Source organism: Amblyraja radiata, chromosome 11, assembly GCF_010909765.2.
Source record: "Amblyraja radiata isolate CabotCenter1 chromosome 11, sAmbRad1.1.pri, whole genome shotgun sequence".
NCBI lineage: Eukaryota > Metazoa > Chordata > Chondrichthyes > Rajiformes > Rajidae > Amblyraja > Amblyraja radiata.
Window position 1 is genome coordinate 8,099,875 of NC_045966.1, and position 18,146 is coordinate 8,118,020.

At 46.1% G+C, this 18,146-nt stretch overlaps 2 protein-coding genes across 2 annotated transcripts in view; both read left to right on the forward strand.

Annotated features, from left to right (window-relative positions):
* The window catches only part of LOC116978258 (solute carrier family 22 member 5-like), a 69,021-nt gene extending 52,776 nt beyond the window's left edge, over positions 1-16,245 (forward strand). The window contains exons 8-11 of the mRNA XM_033029260.1: positions 5,824-6,038; positions 9,837-10,019; positions 14,943-15,078; positions 15,946-16,245. Coding sequence (XP_032885151.1) covers positions 5,824-6,038; positions 9,837-10,019; positions 14,943-15,078; positions 15,946-16,021 — 610 coding nt within the window. The 3' untranslated portion in view covers positions 16,022-16,245. The remainder of the gene's footprint in view (positions 1-5,823; positions 6,039-9,836; positions 10,020-14,942; positions 15,079-15,945) is intronic.
* The window catches only part of LOC116978255 (solute carrier family 22 member 4-like), a gene marked incomplete at its 3' end in the record, with an annotated part of 165,746 nt that overhangs the window by 52,373 nt on the left and 95,227 nt on the right, over positions 1-18,146 (forward strand).

Sequence of the window (18,146 nt, forward strand, 5' to 3'; positions counted from 1 at the left end):
CCTTCCGCCCACCAAATCCATGCTGACCACCAATCACCTGTCCACACTAGTTCTATATTATCCAATTTCTCATCCACTCCTTACATACTAGGGGCAACATACAGAGGTTAATTAATCTACAAACTATAATCTGTGCAGGGACCTCTGATGTTTGTGATGTATATAAATAACCTGGATATAAACGTAGATAGGTTGGTGAGTAATTTTACCGATGACACCAAAATTGGAGAAGTTGCAGACTGTAAGGAAGGATGTCAGAGATATAATGGATATAGATTTTACTTCGGAGTCACGTCAGTGATTCCGTGAAGAACCCGCCAGTGCGCATGCACGTCATTATGTTGTTCGCATGGCTAGACACCGGACGTGCAGGGCTTCGCTCCCTGGCGACGGTAAAGTGAAACCTATAGGTAAGATTTTTATTACTTACCAGGTTTGATGTTCGTGCAGGAACTTCTCTTCACAGAAGTATCCTCCAGGATTTTGCGAAGTCCGGTGAGTGAACCGGCTATGGGCTGTGGGGAGACCCCGGTTCCGACCGCAAAAGCGGATAAGTTCAATGGGGGAAAACAGGCAGGTGGGTGGGGCTACCGCCAGAGTTGCTGACAGGGAGGTCAGTGGCTCACAGAATAGTTGATTTGTGTGCCCCAGGCATGGGGTGAAGAGCACAGAGGGAATCGAACAGCCATAGAACTCGGAATTCGGGCTAAAAGGTTCCCCTTCCGAATATGTATGTATGTGTATGCATTCTGTTGGTTATTTTTAACCCTTTACAGGCACCAGCGCGGGCCTATGCTCCAGGGCTGCATAGTGTGTGAGCGCACCAACCTCATTGGTGCACGGAGGCTGTGAGGATTTAAATCTCCAGGTAATTGCCACAAACTTAGCTGAAGTTCGGGTTGTTTTTACTGTGGTGCTGTGCTGTGTATTTCTTCCAGGACAACGCCATGGACAAGACGAACAAGGGAAAGAGGCAAGCCGCAAGTAAATCGGTAGACAGCCGCGGGAGTGTGGTCTGTGAGCGGCTGCCTCACACCCCTGCACAGTCGCCAGTCGAGAGCGGGGTGACTGCAGACTTGGGTGCTGCAAAGCACAGAGCCAGCGCCAGTCGGGCGTAAGGCCACCAGCAAGTCTGTTAGGCCCACTGACTAGCCAGAGTCAGGAGCGGAGAATTCCTCTCCGGGGCTGGATACCGTTTTTTCAACGGTTATCCCAAATGGAGCACCTCTTGCAGAGGTTGTTTCCCCAGGGCACACTCCAAGAGCAGGAGTGGTGTCGGCGGTAGGCTGGAGAAGAGGCCACGCCAGCAGCACCTAGTAAATGGCTGCTTGATAGCACCCTCATTGATGAGGCGCGCGCCATGGGTCAGCTGAGTTCTGACCCCGACTCTGACGGTGAGTTCAATCCAGGCGAAGAACGGCAGCTGCCAAATGTCCCATCCCTGGCAGTACGATTCGCTGTCCCGTCAGAGTCAGGAGAACCACTGGGAGATGAGTTGGCTTCCACGATAAATTACTTAGTCTCCCATCAGCTACAGGAGCTCACGATGGATGAGACCGCAAAGAAACACGAGACCCCGGGGAACTGCGAGTTACTCAAGGTGCCGGCTGTAAACCAGGTGATATGGCGTCAGATGGACATGCGTGCCCAGGAAATGAAGCTGCTGTCCAAGACGCAGGAAGGTTAAGCCACTGGAGGTCGACAAATCTGAGGAAAGGTATCCCTACAAAAGAGATGCAGATTCCGGGTTTGGACCAGCAACAAGCCGGCCGTCGACTCAGATGCGCAGCTGGCGCTCTGTAGCAGGGCCACGGATGAACAGAGCTTCATCAGTTTGGCGACAATGCATCCTATGCCTTCATCGGCAGTGGGCAGTTCACTGAAGCTGGTGGTACCATAACAGCTGGGCACAGGTTCCACGCACCCTACCAGTCCTAATCAACAAGGTGGGTCTGGCACTCCGAAACGTGGGTAAGTGGACCATTCACAAGTTGGTAATATTTACACTTGTTTGAGCAACATACAAACGATAAAAGCTTTGCCATCTGCTGAGACACAATAATAGCATTCCAAGCTAAGGCTGGAATTAGAGCCAGAATTGTCATTTCAAGACAGGCTCTAAATTGGGCAGAGTGATCATGCAAAGCACCCATGCAATTATGGCAGGAGTGGCATGTTCATTATGCAAAATGGAGAATGTTGTTTAACTGTATTAATAACAGTAAAACATTGCAAAATGGGATAAATTATATTCCAAGGTTATTTAAACAATTATAAAATAGGTGTTTGAAATCAAAGTTCGAAAACACTTGTTATGTTTGGCTGGATGAGATTCTGACGCTGGATTTGTAAAACCACCGGTTCAGTCTCAAACTATACTTGAGAAATTGGACATCCATCCAGCTAACTTTAAGTTGTTACCAATTAGACTTGTTGGTCATTGTTGGGATGTATCTTTAACTATTGATTAGTTCTGATTCCGACTTGGGGCACCAGATTGGAGTTAATTAAAACATGTCATGAGGCTGAATTCTATTCATCTAGAGTATTGGCAAGATAGTAGCTGTGATTCAGCTGTGCAAGTCGAAATTTGCAATCTCTCTAATGAGCATGTGGTTGATTGTTAGCAGGCTTATGCAAGGACCAGCTGAAGCTACCAAAGTCACAATGATGAACAAACAGTATTCAGCATTGCTCCAGCTAAGAGTTCTAAAATGGGAAAATTGAAGATTTGCATGAATTGCCAAGTCTTCAGTTCTTGGTATAACCTAGCTAAAGACACTAGAAGCATCCCATGGGTAAAGGGCTATTGAGCAAATACATAATCTGCAAGCCCAACTTCAAGTTGATACACTACGGTGGTGGCAGATGTTAGCCACATGGCAGCCAAGTGAAGTATCCGGTAATATTTACCTAATTCCTTGCCACGGGTGTATCATCAAGTTCCGATTCAGGACAACACAGTTGAATCCCAAAGTATTTATAAAATATGGTTCATGGTTTTCATTGATTGCAGAAATATGTGGTAACAGTGGTGAGAGATACACTCTCGACACAAGAAGGAGGAATGTTTCTTTTATGCTTTCTCCTTTTTTGCCTCATCAGACACGTCTTGAAATAAAGTCAGCAAGATCTCGCTTTAGTTTTCGTAATATCTGTCTGGCTGTGCAGCCATGCTTCCTGCTTCCGTCAGGCATGATAATACAACCATATAAGGTTACTTTAAAAACAAAAACTTTGCTTGTTCAAACAGTGAGTTAGGAAACCAGCCTCTGTATAATAAATATTATTGATTTACACATTCTGAATGCACATGCAGGTGCTCACTGCAGATTGTAGGGAGGGCACCAAAAAAGCAGTACATTCCTATTCAGGATGTTTGTTTCATGTTAATGTTACATTTAATCTGGTACAGATTACTGACGTTTTCCAGTCGGGATTTTTCAACCCCGGATATCGAGTTGCAAACTATGTCTCTAACACAAGTTTCTCCCAGTACACGTATACGTAATATGGGATATTGACATTGGGTTAACAATTTTTCACCAGAGCCAGCTACATCCTTTAGTCATGACACTAGGATCAGCACAGCGAGGCAGACATTGCAGAAGCTGCGTCTAGATAGGATGGAAATGGCTGCAGATGCCATTACGTTTACATTCTGATCGACACAAGCAGAGCAGACCAAGGGTGGCAGAATTTAAGATCGTATAGCGACATACCCCCCGGACTCACGTCTATGTGTGAGGGCAGATTTGCCATATTATATCGAGGCCACTAGAACCCTACGAGGTGTGGAATCAGCATTGGGTTTAGCCACAAACAGTCACACAAGGGATAGTCAGTTCAGACTATTTCAATGTGGCTGAAGCAGGTTCTGGTTTTATGCACGTATAGACACTGACGATTTAATATCTCATTCCATCAGGACGGTATCAACGTCAGCGGCCAGGACAATGGACATTCTCATCGGCCATATCCTCGCGACTGCATGATGGTCAAGTGAATGCATTTCAAATTTTTTTTTACCATAGGCTGCTTTGCCAGGGCTGTTTTGCCCATTCTGTTTTGCGTTCACTTTAGCCTCTCCTGACATAGAGGGGTCGCTATTGATTGCTTTATTCACATAAGCCATTAATACATTTCAATCAATGTTATGCTTAATGCATTGTTGATTATTCACTCATTCTGAGTCAATCGATGCAGTGAGACGCCGGGATTTGAATCTGCGGCATGAAATCACAGAGCTTTGAACTCTTCACGGAATCACTCACGTGACTCCGAAGTAAAATAGTAAGATTAAACGAGAACTTACCAGTTAGAAATTTGATCTTTATTTTATGAGGAGTTACGTTGGTGATTACGTGCCCACCATGCCCAACCCTCTCTCTCATAAAGGTCATATGGTAGTTCTCATGTTGCTGATCTTACTATCTTACTTCAAATATTCTGTTATCTGTGATTGCATACCGCTGCTTTGAAGATTGTCGTGCATGCGCACTGGCGGGTTCTTCACGTAATCACCAACGTCACTCCTCGTAAAATAAAGATCAAACTTCTAACTGGTAAGTTCTCGTTTAACCTTACTATTAACTGCAGAAATTGGAAGAGAAATGACAGTTGGAGTTTACCCTGAGAGACTGCAAGTTGTTGCATTTGTGAGGTTGAGAGTAAGGCAAAAGTATACAGTTAATAGCAAGACCTCTAACAACATTTATATACAGAGGAATCCAGGAGTCCAAGTTGATAGCTCAGTGAAGACATCAGCAGAAGTAGATAGGGTGGTAAAGATGGCGTATGGTGTAGCTTGCCTTCATTGTGAAGGAATTTGAGTATAAGTCAGGGTCATGATACAGCTCTATAGGACTTTGGTTAGGCCACATTTGGAGCATTGCATACAGTTCTGGTCGCCCCATTGCAGGAAACGAGGAGGCTGTGGAAGGGGTGCAGAGGAGGTTTACCAGAATGCTGCTTAGATTCGAGGGTTTCAGCTAGAGGGAGAGATTGGATAAACTTGAATTGTTTTGTCTGGAATGTCTGAGATGAAGGGGAGACTAGATGGAAGTATATAAAATTATGAGAGGTATAGAAGGGGTAGATAGTCAGAACCTTTGTTCCAGGATGGAAATGTCCAACACTAGAGGGCGTTGCTACTAGGTGAGATGGAGAAAGGTTAATGGAGATTTGTCAGGTGAGTTTTTTTACACAGAGCGTGGTGGGGGCCTGGAACGCATTGCGAGAGGTGGTGGTGGAGGCAGATACGATAGTGGTGTTTAAGAGGCTTTTAGATAGGCACATGGAAGTGCAGGGAATAAAAGGATATGGATCACCCACAGTAGATGAGATCAGTTTAACTTGGCATCATGTTCAGCACAAACATTGTGGGCTGAAGGGCCTGTTCCTGTGCTGTACTGTTCGATGTTAAAACAAGGCTGCAAAGGCCACAATGTTCAGGTTTTACAAACGACCTGAAATCAAATGGAAGAAGAAATCTAAGAAATGAGACCGAAGATAGACACAAAGTGCTGAAGTAACTCAGCGGGTCAGACAGCATCTCTGGAGAAAAGGAATAGGTTCTGTGTCAAAACCGTTCTTCAGACTGAGAGTCAGGGGAAGGGAAAACGTGAAATATAGATGGGGATGTAGAGGGATATGAATGAAAGATATGCAAAGAAGTAACGATGACAAAAGGAAACATTGTTGGCTGGGGGCTAGGTGAAAAAGAGCACAGACAATGAGATTCTAGAAGCCAACAAAAAGAGGCTGGGAGAACATTAAAAACAAATGTGTTTTGCAAGAAGTATTTTGACTTGTATTTTGCAGGATGATTTTAGCAATTGGATACTATGGTCTGTCTCTGAACATCCCCAATCTTCATGGCAACGACTATCTGAATTGTTTCCTCTTTGGTGCCATTGAGATTCCGAGTTATATCGCATCCTGGCTTCTCCTCCGGAAATGTCCACGCAGGCTCAGCCATGCAGGCATTCTTGCTCTGAGTGGAGGTGTTCTGCTCTTCATGAACCTCATACCATCAAGTAAGTTTTACACTTGATCCAAGTGTGACAATCGTGAACAAGCCTTTAGACTTCAGACTACACTTTACTTTAGAGATACAATGTGGAAACAAGGCCTACGCCCCCACCACCCCCCCCCCCCCCCGACCTAAAACGTCACCTATCCCTATTCTCCAGAGATTCTGCCTGACCTGCTGAGTTACTCCAGCACTTTTTATGGTCCAGTATTTGTTGCCTTTTTAGTATTAAAGATAGACACAGATTGCAAGGGTAAAGGGCCTGTCCCACTAACATGTCCTTGGCACGCAAATTACGCGACCTTGTCGTCGCGTTGAGGCGCACGGGCATCGTATGGCCGCGCGGGGCCGGTTCCTCTGAGAAGCGCGGAGGGGTATGTAGTTGTGCACGACAGGAAATTTTTGTACTGAACGAAATCTTTGCGCGCCAACAGCCTGTCGCGGAACTGATGTCCAAAGTGGGACAGGCCCAAGACCCTGGCGCAACACAACGTCTCACCTCCAACAGCAGCAGAAGCAGGCAAACGATCACCGAACTCGGCCTGGGGCTCACGGCCGTTGCGGTCCGGATCCACCCCCACTTCTACTCCCGGACCGGGGCCAAGAAAATTTAAGATGGACGCAAAATGCAGGAGTAACTCAGCGGGACCGGCAGCATCTCTGGAGAGAAGCAATGGGTGACGTTTTGGGTCAAGACCCTTTTCAGACTGAAGAAGAGTCTCGACAGGAAACATCATCCATTGGTTCTCTCCAGAGATGCTGCTGGTCCCGCTGAGTTACTACAGCATTTTGCATCCATCTTAAAATGACGTCACACGCTCCAGACGGCTGTGTGTACGCATGAAATCGTGCCCGACCTTCGTGGGTCCGTCGTGGCTCAACGCGACCACGAGGTCACATAATTTGCGTGCCACGGAAACGTAAGTGGGACAGGCCCTTAACTCAGTGGGTCAGGCAGCATATCCGGAGAACATAATATTTCAGTTTTGTTTAGGTTAGTTCAGTTCAGTTTAGTTTAGTTCCGTTTTGACAAACAGGGCAGAAAGGCTCTTTGGCCCATCGAGTCTGTGACGACCAGCAATCCTCACACGTTAACACTGTCTTACATTAACACTATTATGGAACAATATACAATTTTACCAAGCCAATTAACCTACAAACCTATATGTCTTTGGAGTGTGGGAGGAAACCGGAGCTGCCAAAGAAAACCCCACACAGGCCACAGGGAGAATGTACAAACTCCATACAGACAGCACATATGGCCAGGATTGAATCCGGCTCTCTGGCTCTGTAAAAGCCCTGTCCCACTGTACGAGTTAATTCAAGAGTTCTCCTGAGTTTGCCCTGATTCGAACTTGGTGATTTATTACCTTTTATTGTCATTCAGACCGAAGTCTGAACGAAATTGAAGCAGTCATACATACAATACAATACAATAAAAAACAACAATAAACACATATTAACATCCACCACAGTGAGTCCACCCAACATCTCCTCACTGTGATGGAGGCAAAAGTCTTAGGTCTCCAGTCTCTTCCCTCCTCTTCTCCCTCTGCGCTGAGGCGATACCCCCCGGGCGATGTTACAACTGTCCCGCGGCTCAAACACCGCGGCCCGGGGTGGTCGAAGCTGCCGCTCACCAGTCCTGCTGATGCAGCCGCTGGCCCGCGGCCGAACCCCGGACTCAGGCCACCACCGCCAGAACACCGTCCCAGCCCCGAGCCGGATCGCCCTCACGTGAGTGCCGTTACTGTCTCAGCCTCGCGCCAGGCCGCCCCGACTGGGCGCCGCTCCTCCCTCGGGCTGGGCCGCCCCGACTGGGCGCCGCTCCTCCCTCAGGCTGGGCCGCCCCGACTGGGCGCCGCTCCTCCCTCGGGCTGGGCCGCCCGGACTGGGCGCCGCTCCTCCCTCGGGCTGGGCCGCCCTGACTGGGCGCCGCTCCTCCCTCGGGCTGGGCCGCCCCGACTGGGCGCCGCTCCTCCCTCGGGCTGGGCCGCCCCGACTGGGCGCCGCTCCTCCCTCGGGCTGGGCCGCCCCGACTGGGCGCCGCTCCTCCCTCGGGCTGGGCCGCCCCGACTGGGCGTCGCTCCTCCCTCGGGCTGGGCCGCCCCGACTGGGCGCCGCTCCTCCCTCGGGCTGGGCCGCCCCGACTGGGCACCGCTTCTCCCTCGGGCTGGGAAACCCGTACCTCCCCGAGCTCGGCCACTCCGACGGGAGCACCGTTCCTTCCTCGGGCCGGCCGTCCTCACGGGAGCGTCACAGCCCCTCACGGAAGCCCTATTCCAGCCCCGTGCCGGGCCGCCCTCACGAGAGCGAGCTCAGTGCGAGTCCTGGCGGGCTCTGCCTCCTGAGCCTCGAGGTCGCCAGCTCCGCCATTAGGCCTCAGCGCAGACGGAGGCAGAGAAGGGGAATACGACAAAAAAGTCGCATTCCCCCGCAGGGAGAGACAGCAAGCCCCGTTTCAACCCCCCCCCCCCCAAAAACAGAAACTAAAAACCAAAACTAGACTAACCAAAACGAAAATAAACAACCCAAAAAAACACAAAACAAACAGGACTGCGGAGAGCCGCTGCAGCCAGAGCCGCGCCGCCACTGTTATCGGTAATGTCCGCTCGTAAGTACTCGGGGCTCTCGTGGACATTTTTCAACATGTTGAAAAATCTTCCCGAGCTTCCCGCGTTTCCCGAGTACTTTCCTTTAGCGTTACGAGCCATTAAGAGACGGCCCCGAACTCCGACGTACTCGCTACATACATTCTACGTGCTTCCACGAGTTTGATTTTTTTTAAACTAGGGAGAGCTCTTGAATGAACTTGTACAGTGGGACAGGTTCTTTTAGGCAGAAACTCTACCACTATGCCACTGTGCCATTAATCGAAGCAATTAACAGTCTGAGCTACCAAATGAACAAGCTTCATGAATGGCCAACCATCTCTTACAACAATGTGTCAAAAATCCCATCATTTTAAACGCAGAGAAAAGACACAAAAGGTTCCCAATCTTTACTCTTTGGAGCTTACATGTACTTGGAAACGAAGCAGACAAGATGGCGCCCAACCCAGGCGATTATTAGCGTGCTAGCCACAGAAACAGATCACATATTACAACCGCTCCACACTCTCAAATCTCTACTCCTACAGCAACATTTCTTACATTAACTATGATCTCCTTAATCTCCTCTACATTATTCCCTTATCATGTAAAGGGAATAATGTAAATGTAAAATGTAAAAAGGGAATAAATGGCTCGATTGTAATCTAGTATTGTCTTTCCACTGACAAGCTAGCACACAGCAAAAGTTTTTCATTACACCTATTGCCAATAAACTGAACTGAACTTAGAAGATTGAGGGGGGATCTTATAGAAACTTACAAAATTCTTAAGGGGTTGGACAGGCTAGATGCAGGAAGATTGTTCCCGATGTTGGGGAAGTCTAGAACAAGAGGTCACAGTTTAAGGATAACGGGGAAGTCTTTTAGGACCAAGATGAGAAATTTCTTTTTCACAGAGAGTGGTGAATCTGTGGAATTCTCTGCCACAGAAAGTAGTTGAGGCCAGTTAATTGGCTATATTTAAGAGGCAGTTAGATGTGGCCCTTGTGGCTAAAGGGATCAGGGGGTATGGAGAGAAGGCAGATACGGGATACTGAGTTGGATGATCAGCCATGATCATATTGAATGGCGGTTCAGGCTCAAAGGGCCGAATGGCCTACTCCACCTATTTTCTATGTTTCTATGAACTGGGGAAAACTGAGCTCTGTGCAGACCGATCGCATTAATAGAACTCTTTCTGCTTTTTTCTAGATCTTTCAATACTTTCTACAGTGCTGGTGTTAATTGGAAAAATGGGAATCGCATGGGCTTTTTGCATGGTTTATGTCTACACCTCCGAACTGTATCCAACCCCATTGAGAAACACAGGTGTTGGAGTGAGTTCAATGACTTCCAGAACTGGCAGCATTATTTCTCCTTACATTGTTTTACTTGGTAAGGCAACAATGACATCTCTTGATTTTTAGTTTTTTTAATATCCAGATATTAGATATAATACGCAAACAGGCCCTTCGTCTGATCGAGTCCACACCGACCAGTGATCCGCATATACTGACACTATCCTACACTCGCTAAGGACAATTTACAATTTTACCGAAGCCAATTAATCCTCAAGCCTTTACGTCTTTGAAGTGTGGGAGCAAATCAAAGATTTCAGAGAGAGCCCAAGCAGGTCACGGTGAGAACGTACCAACTCCATACAGATAGCACCCGTGGTCAGGATCTAACTTGGGTCTCTGGCCCTGTATGGCAGCAACTCTACCGCTGCGCCACCATACTACCCTATTCTTGTTGAATATGAGGATTTTTGACACTATCCCGACATAGGTCACAGGTAGATACGGTAGTAAAGAAAGCTGATTTCTTGTAACTTCAAGTAACCCTGGCTTTCCCTCTCACTCCCACCCTAGATCTCTGACTAGTTTCACTGTCCTTCTGATTAATTTTATTGATTGTATGCCTCCTTGTCCCCTTCCTCTCAGCTAGCAATGAACCATTCTACATTTCCTTATCATTGTTTGCTTTGATCTGTCGTTCTCACATTACCTTTCCATATCTCTGTCTCCCTCTCCCCTGACTCTGTCTGAAGAAGGATATTGACCCGAAACATCACCCATTCCTTCTCTCCAGAGATGCTGCCAATATCGCTGAGTTACTCCAGCATTTTGTGTCTATCTTCGGTGTAAACCAGCATCTGCAGTTCCTTCCTACGCATGATGCTTTTGGTTCATTGGTCTCATCAGTCACGGTACTGAGTATGGAAGCTTGGACGTTATGTTACAGTTGTAAAATACATTGTGAGGCTGTATTTGAAGTATTGTGCGCAGATTTGGTCACCCTCTTATAGGAAGAATGTTACTAAGCTGGAAAGAGTGCAGTGAAGATTTACGAACATGTCAGAACATGAGGGCCTGAGCTATTAGGAAAGGTTGTGCAGGCTAGGACTTTATTCCTTGGAGCACAGGAGGCTGAAGGGTGATCTTATAGACATGTATAGTTATTTGTTTTGTATGCTATGCAATCCAATCAGATAAATCATACATACATACATACATATATACATACATACATATTACATACAATCAGTTCAAACTCAAGTACAATAGATAGAGCAAAAGGAAAGATACAGTGTGCAAAATATAGTCCTCAACCTTATAGATTAGATTAGATTCAATTTTATTGTCATTGCACAAATACAAGTACAGGTACAACGAAATGCAGTTTAGCATCTAATCAGAGTGCAAAATAGTAAAATGCTGATTAAAACAATATATACAAATGAGGATATATTGATCTAGTACATAGGCAAATAAATATATACAGATAAAAGATAGCTAGCGCCGGGCCTGTGAGTTCAGCAGGGTAATGTTGTTTTGGAAGAAGCTGTTCCTTAGCCTGCTGGTGCGAGACCTGAGGCTCCTGTACCACCTCCCTGATGGGAGGAGGGCAAACAGTCCATGGTTGCGGTGTGAGGGGTCCTTAATATTTTTGCCAGCCCGTCTCAGACACCGTGTGCGGTGAAGGGCAGCCATGGCAGGAAGCGGGGCACCGATGATGTGATGGGCGATTTTCACCACCCGTTGCAGTGCCTTCGTGTCATCTGTGGTGCAGCTGCTGTACCACACCATGAAGCAGGTGGTCAGGATGCTTTCTATGGTACAGCGGTAGAAGTTGGACAGGATCTGAGGGGACAGGTGAACTTTCTTAAGCCTCCTCAGAAAGTAGAGGCGCTGCTGCGCCTTTTTAATCAGTTTGGGGGTGTTGAAGGACCAGGACAGATCCTCAGAGATGTGTACCCCGAGGAATTTGTAGTTGGAGACGCGCTCCACCTCAGTCCCGTTTATGTGGATGGGGGTATGTCTGCCGCCTCTGGTCTTCCGGTAGTCTACGATGATTTCCTTTCTCTTCTGTGTGTTGAGTACAAGCTGTTGTTGGTACACCAAGCTGCCAGGTGCTGGACCTCCTCTCTGTAGGCTGATTCGTTGTTGTCACTGATTAGTCCTACCACCGTGGTGTCATCAGTGAATTTTATGATGGCGTTGGAGCCATGCATAGGGACGCAGTCATGGGTGAACAGGCACGCCGGTGTTCAGTGTCAGAGTGGAGGAGGCGAGGTTGTTGATCCTAACAGACTGGGGTCTGTTAGTGAGGAAATCCAGTGTCCAGTTGCAGAGGGAGGTGTTGATGCCAAGGCCGCTGAGTTTGGTGATCAGACTGGCGCGGATGACAGTATTAAATGCAGAGCTGAAATCGATGAATAACAACCTGATGTAGGAGTTGTTATTGTCCAGGTGGGTCAGGGCAGAGTGAAGAGCCGCAGATATGGCATCCTCTGTTGACCTGTTTGGCCGATAGGCAAACAGATGGGGGTCCAGTTTGGGAGGGAGGCTAGATTTGAGGTGAACCAGGATCAGTGTCTCAAAGCACTTCGCGATGACGGGGGAGAGTGCCACTGGGCGGAAGTCATTGAGACTCCCTGAAGCTGACTGTTTGGGCACTGGCACGATGGTTGTGGTCTTGAGGCAAGTAGGGACAACACCCTTGGCCAGTGACAGATTGAAAATGTCAGTGAAGACCTGGGATAGTTGTCCAGCACATGCCCTGAGCACATGCCCGGGGATGTCGTCGGGGCCGGCAGCTTTGTGCTCATTCACTGCTCAGTCGCCTTGTACGGCAGAGGTGGAGAGACTGAGGGGCTGTTCATTCGGGGGTGGGGCAGCTTTGATGGCTGGTGTTTTATTGTCCCGGTCAAAACGAGCATAGAAATAGTTTAGCTCGTCAGGAAGGGAGCCGTTGTCGGGGGGGGGGGGGGGGGGGGGGGGGGGGGTTGTTAACTTTGTTGTAGTTCGTGATGGACTTGATGCCTTGCCACATGCGTCTGGGGTCGGAGTTATTTTGAAAATGCTCCTCGATCTGCCGATTGTATTTGAGTTTTGCGCTCCTGATTGCCTTTTTCAGGTTGGCCCTGGATGAACTGTATTCCTCAGCATCGCCAGATCTGAAAGCTGCATCGCGAGCCTATTATAGCTTATCAGTTCCTAACACAAAGTCCAATGTCCCCAATGGGAAACAGGTGAATGGGACAGTACCCTAGCTAATGGAATCTGTAATTGTTAATGGTGATGTGAACTGTTGAAACTATTTTAGAGTTGAAACATGCAATGATATTTGGTCGTATCTCAGTACTTCAGTATGTATTAAAGGAAGGGGTGACAGATTCTGAATACATACTCCCACATTATTTGAAATTCAGACCAAGAAGAAGGCATTTGATTACTATAATAAAACAAAACAACCCATGTCAGTTTGTTAATGTCCTATCACATTGCATTAATAAAGTAAGAACGTTTTTGTTTTTAATTCCCAATACAATTTTCCAATTATTCAGTAACATTGGGTGGTGTTATATTGTGCTCATGGAAATTACTAAGTATCAAATAAATTCTAGTCCAGTGTAGGAGCAAATGGAAAGGCCAAGTGGAGTTGGTGATTATTTAACGGGTGATTATTAAAACTGGTGCGCACCAGGAGACGAGTCAAGGCTGAACTCCTGAGCACGACTTTGGAACAGCTTCTATATTCTCAGCTGACAAGCTTACACAGAAGGTACACAAAATTGCTGGGGAAACTCAGCGGGTGCAGCAGCATCTATGGAGCGAAGGAAATAGGCGAAGTTTCGGGCCGAAACCCTTCTTCAGACTGATGAATATCTGCAGTTCCCTTTTGGAAGCTTACACAGAAACCTGGTTAACAGCGAAACTAGGTCCAAATACAGAATGGAGGTTACAGAAAGACAATGAGGTAACAAACTGGGTCTTGATTACAGAATAAAATGATTATCCGCAAGTCTAACTTAGTTGAGAGTAGATCCAATTGTCTGTTACAACGATGGGTGCACGCTATAGCATTTAAGAATAAGGGGCAAGCCATTTAGAACGGAGACGAGGAAACACTTTTTCTCACAGAGAGTTGTGAGTCTGTGGAATTCTCTGCCTCAGAGGGCAGTGGAGGCCGGTTCTCTGGATACTTTCAAGAGAGAGCTAGATAGGGCTCTTAAAGATAGCGGAGTCATAGAAACATAGAAAATAGGTGCAGGAGTAGGCCATTCGGCCCTTCGAGCCTGCACAGCCATTCAATATGATCATGGCTGATCATCCAACTCAGTATCCCGTACCTACCTTCTCCCCATATCAGGTGATGTATCAGGTGATATGGGCAGAAGGCAGCAATGGGGTACTGATTGGGGATGATCAGCCATGATCACTTTGAATGGCAGTGCTGGCTCGAAGGGCCGAATTACCTATTCCTGCAACTATTGTCTATTGTATCATCAATGAAGTTCTGGAAACTTGGATGTCATCACTGCTGCATTCCATGTCTCTACTTTTAGGCTTTGTCTGCGGTTCCCTGTCACCACATTAGCACAATCCACATCACTATTTACTAGTTATTAGCCCTCAATAATCTTTGCCCTGCAACATACAGTCTCAAGCAGGTGATCAATCGTATGTTGTCTGAATCATGTATTGTCTTCATTATGTATTGTCTTAAACATGTATAGTCTTTCCGCTGACTGGTTAGCACGCAACAAAAGCTTTTCACTGTACTTCGATACACGTGACAGTAAATGAAACTCACTCAAAAAATGTTTCCCATCTCCTCGCCAAGAAAAGATATCACAGTAAACAGATCACGAACAATGAAATTAACCCACACCTGAAATTGAAAATGACTTGAATATACATTTTGTGAAATACATTTGATTTCACATTGGTGCCTGGTGGATGAAATATTTTGGCTTTTTATATCAATTTGTTGATTGTCAATTGTAGGTAAATGTATGCTTTCTTTTCGCAGGTAGTTATCAAGAGAACCTGCCGTTTATTGTGATGGGGGTGTTGATGGTGTTCTCAGGAATTGTGGTCTTGTTTCTGCCAGAAACGTTCAATATTCCTCTTCCAGATACAATTGACCAAATGCAAAAAGTTAAATGGTAAGTCACCGTAGTCTTTTTAATTCTCTCCCTTTCTTAAAAGAAACTTCTGCCGTATATGACAGTAGCTGCAGTGTAGTGTATCAAGTTTGTTTATGGGAGGACTGAATTCCAAGTTGACACACTGGACTAGTTCCATTTGCCTGCATTTGCCCCATAGTCCTCAAACCCCTTCCTATCCCATCTGTAATGTATTTCAGTTTTCATCATGCTTTTATCAGTTTCAAATGTTATAACAGATGAGCAGGTACTATCGCAATGTTTAAGAAACATTTGGGCAGGTACATGGAAAGTGTGGAAACAGGCTCTACGGCTCAACTTGCCCACATTCACAAAAATGTCCTATCTACATGATCCCCATCTACCTGCATTTGGCCCATATCCCTCTAAATCTGTCCTATCCATGTTCCGAAGACAGACACAAAATCTGGAATAACTCAGTGGGTCAGGCAGCATCCCTGGAGAAAAGGAATAGGTGAAGTTTTGGGTCAAACCTTTCTTCAGACTTCTTCAGACTGTATGACACAATGACTATCTATGACTAAAACTATACAACATAGAAAACATAGAATCCAGATTGTCTCAACATTTGCTTGTTTAACTTTTTTTTGTTATTTGATTGTATAATTCTCTCAAGTAATGCACGGGATGGTTTGGCAAAAACCTGCGTGCAGGGACCCCACATGCTAGCAATCTGTCTCAACAATGCATTGTTGCAAACACACAGCCCATGATGCTAAACTCTAGCACTGAACTTTGTTGAATTAAAAATAACTTGACTTGAAATAAATTATACATTTGTAGAGTGTTACACGAAAATGATTCAGTATGTGTCCATGGTTCATGACGTATTTTGTTCATATACAGGTGCAAATGTTCTCACTCTGATTCAACTCAAACCAGAGAAAACAATGTGGTGATTTTAAAAGAGGAAATGCTTTGAGCACAGATCTTCACCAGCAGCCAAGCGACTGAGGAATTAATTGCCGTTTGGGTCAGGCTCCAACTCTTCAGGAGTGGCAACTCCAAAAGTGGCAACTTCTTCTGTTGATCCAGAAAAAAACTGATACCTGGAGATCACAATGAAATGATCAGATCTCCTGCAGGGAATAGGATTTGAAGTTTCTACCAAAGTTTCACAAAACCAAATTACTGGACCTTTTCTCTAAGATATTGGGTTTTTTTTTAATGCACTTTTTATGTCTTTCTTACATCCGATTGCATTATATTCCTTGGATATTTTCCTCTTTGTAGAGCAATTTATTAAATGCTATGAACCAACCCTTGACATCTACCCAGTGTGATGGTTTCCTAGTCAATGCTTACTATGATCAACTCTTGTTTCTGTTTCATTCCTCCTGTTTTGGTTCAAACTCCTCTCCAGCTTTAAAGTTTGAACCAGGTCATTATATTGGGTGCCTTCTTTCAATTATCCATTTATTGAATGTGGAACTTGTTGACATTAGACCATAGATGTATAGCACAGAAACAGGCCCTTCAGCCCACAATCTCCATTGCAAACAAGTTAAACTAATCTCTTCTGCCTGCACGGGATCCATAACCCTCCATTCCCTGCATATGCATGTGCTTATCTAAAAGCCTCTTAAATGCCACTATCCCCTCTACCCCCACAACTACCCTCAGCAGTACATTCCGGGCACCCACCGCTCTGTGTAAAATAATACTTGCCCCACACATTTCCTTTAAAGTTTGCCTCTCTCATCTCTCACATCTAGACTTTGATATTTCCATCCTGGGAAATAAATTCTGATTGCTACTCTTATCTATGCCTCACAGAATTTTATATACTTTGGTCAGGTTTCCCCTTGATCTTTGATGTTACAGAGAAAACAACAAAGTAGTCCAACCTCCCATCATATCTAATGCCCTCTAAACCAGGCTGCATTCTGGTAAATCTCTTTTGCACCCATGACCACGTGGGTTTTCTCAGGGTGCTACGGTTTCCTCCCACACTCCAAAGTCGTGGAAGTTTGTAGGTGAATTGGCTTTGGTAACATTTCTATTGTCCCTAGTGTGTGTAGGAAAATTGTTAGTGTGCTGGGTGATCACTGGTCGGCGTGGACCGAAGGGCCTGTTTCCACGCTGCTTCTCAAAAGTTTAAAGAGTCTATTGCAGAGAGAAATAATATATCTTTATTGTCATTGCACAGAGGGGGATAAATGGGGGATAGGATTGATCTGAGAATCAGCTTCAGTTTAGTATGAGATGAGTTTATTGTCACGTGTACTGAGGTACAGTGAAAATCTTTAGTTGCGTGCTATCCAATCAGCATATAGACAATACATGATTACAATCGAGCCATTTACAGGGTATAGGTACATGGTAAGGGAATAAGGTTTCCTGCAAGGTAAAGCCAGCAAAGTCTGATCAATGATAGTCCGAGGGTCTCCAAAGAGGTAGATAGTAGGCTCTTCACACTGTCCTGACCCACCTGGACAGACAGGGCACGTACGTGAGGATGCTCTTCATTGACTATAGCTCTGCATTCAATACGGTCATCCCCACCAAGCTCACCACCAAACTCCACCAGCTAGGCCTCAGCTCGCCGATATGCGATTGGATCCTGAACTTTCTGACGGAGCGACCGCAGGCAGTGAGACTGGGCCCGCACCTGTCCACCACTATCACCCTGAGCACCGGCACACCACAGGGCTGTGTACTAAGCCCCATGCTCTACTCCCTCTTCACTCACGACTGTGTTCCTGCATTCGACACCAACACCATCGTGAAGTTTTCAGACGACACAACAGTGATTGGGCTGATCACCAACGGTGATGAAACAAAATACAGGGCGGAGGTGCAGAACCTGGCGGACTGGTGCACACGTAACAACTTGTCACTAAACACCTCCAAGACCAAGGAGCTGATTATTGACTTCTGGAGGTCCCATAATGGAGAATACGCCCCAATCTCCATTTACGGGGAAAGTGTGGAGAGTGTCCAGCTTTAAGTTTCTGGGCACTCACATTTCAGAGGACCTCACATGGTCCACCAACACCACTGCGCTGGTGCAATGACGGTTGTTCTTCCTGAGGACATTAAAAAAG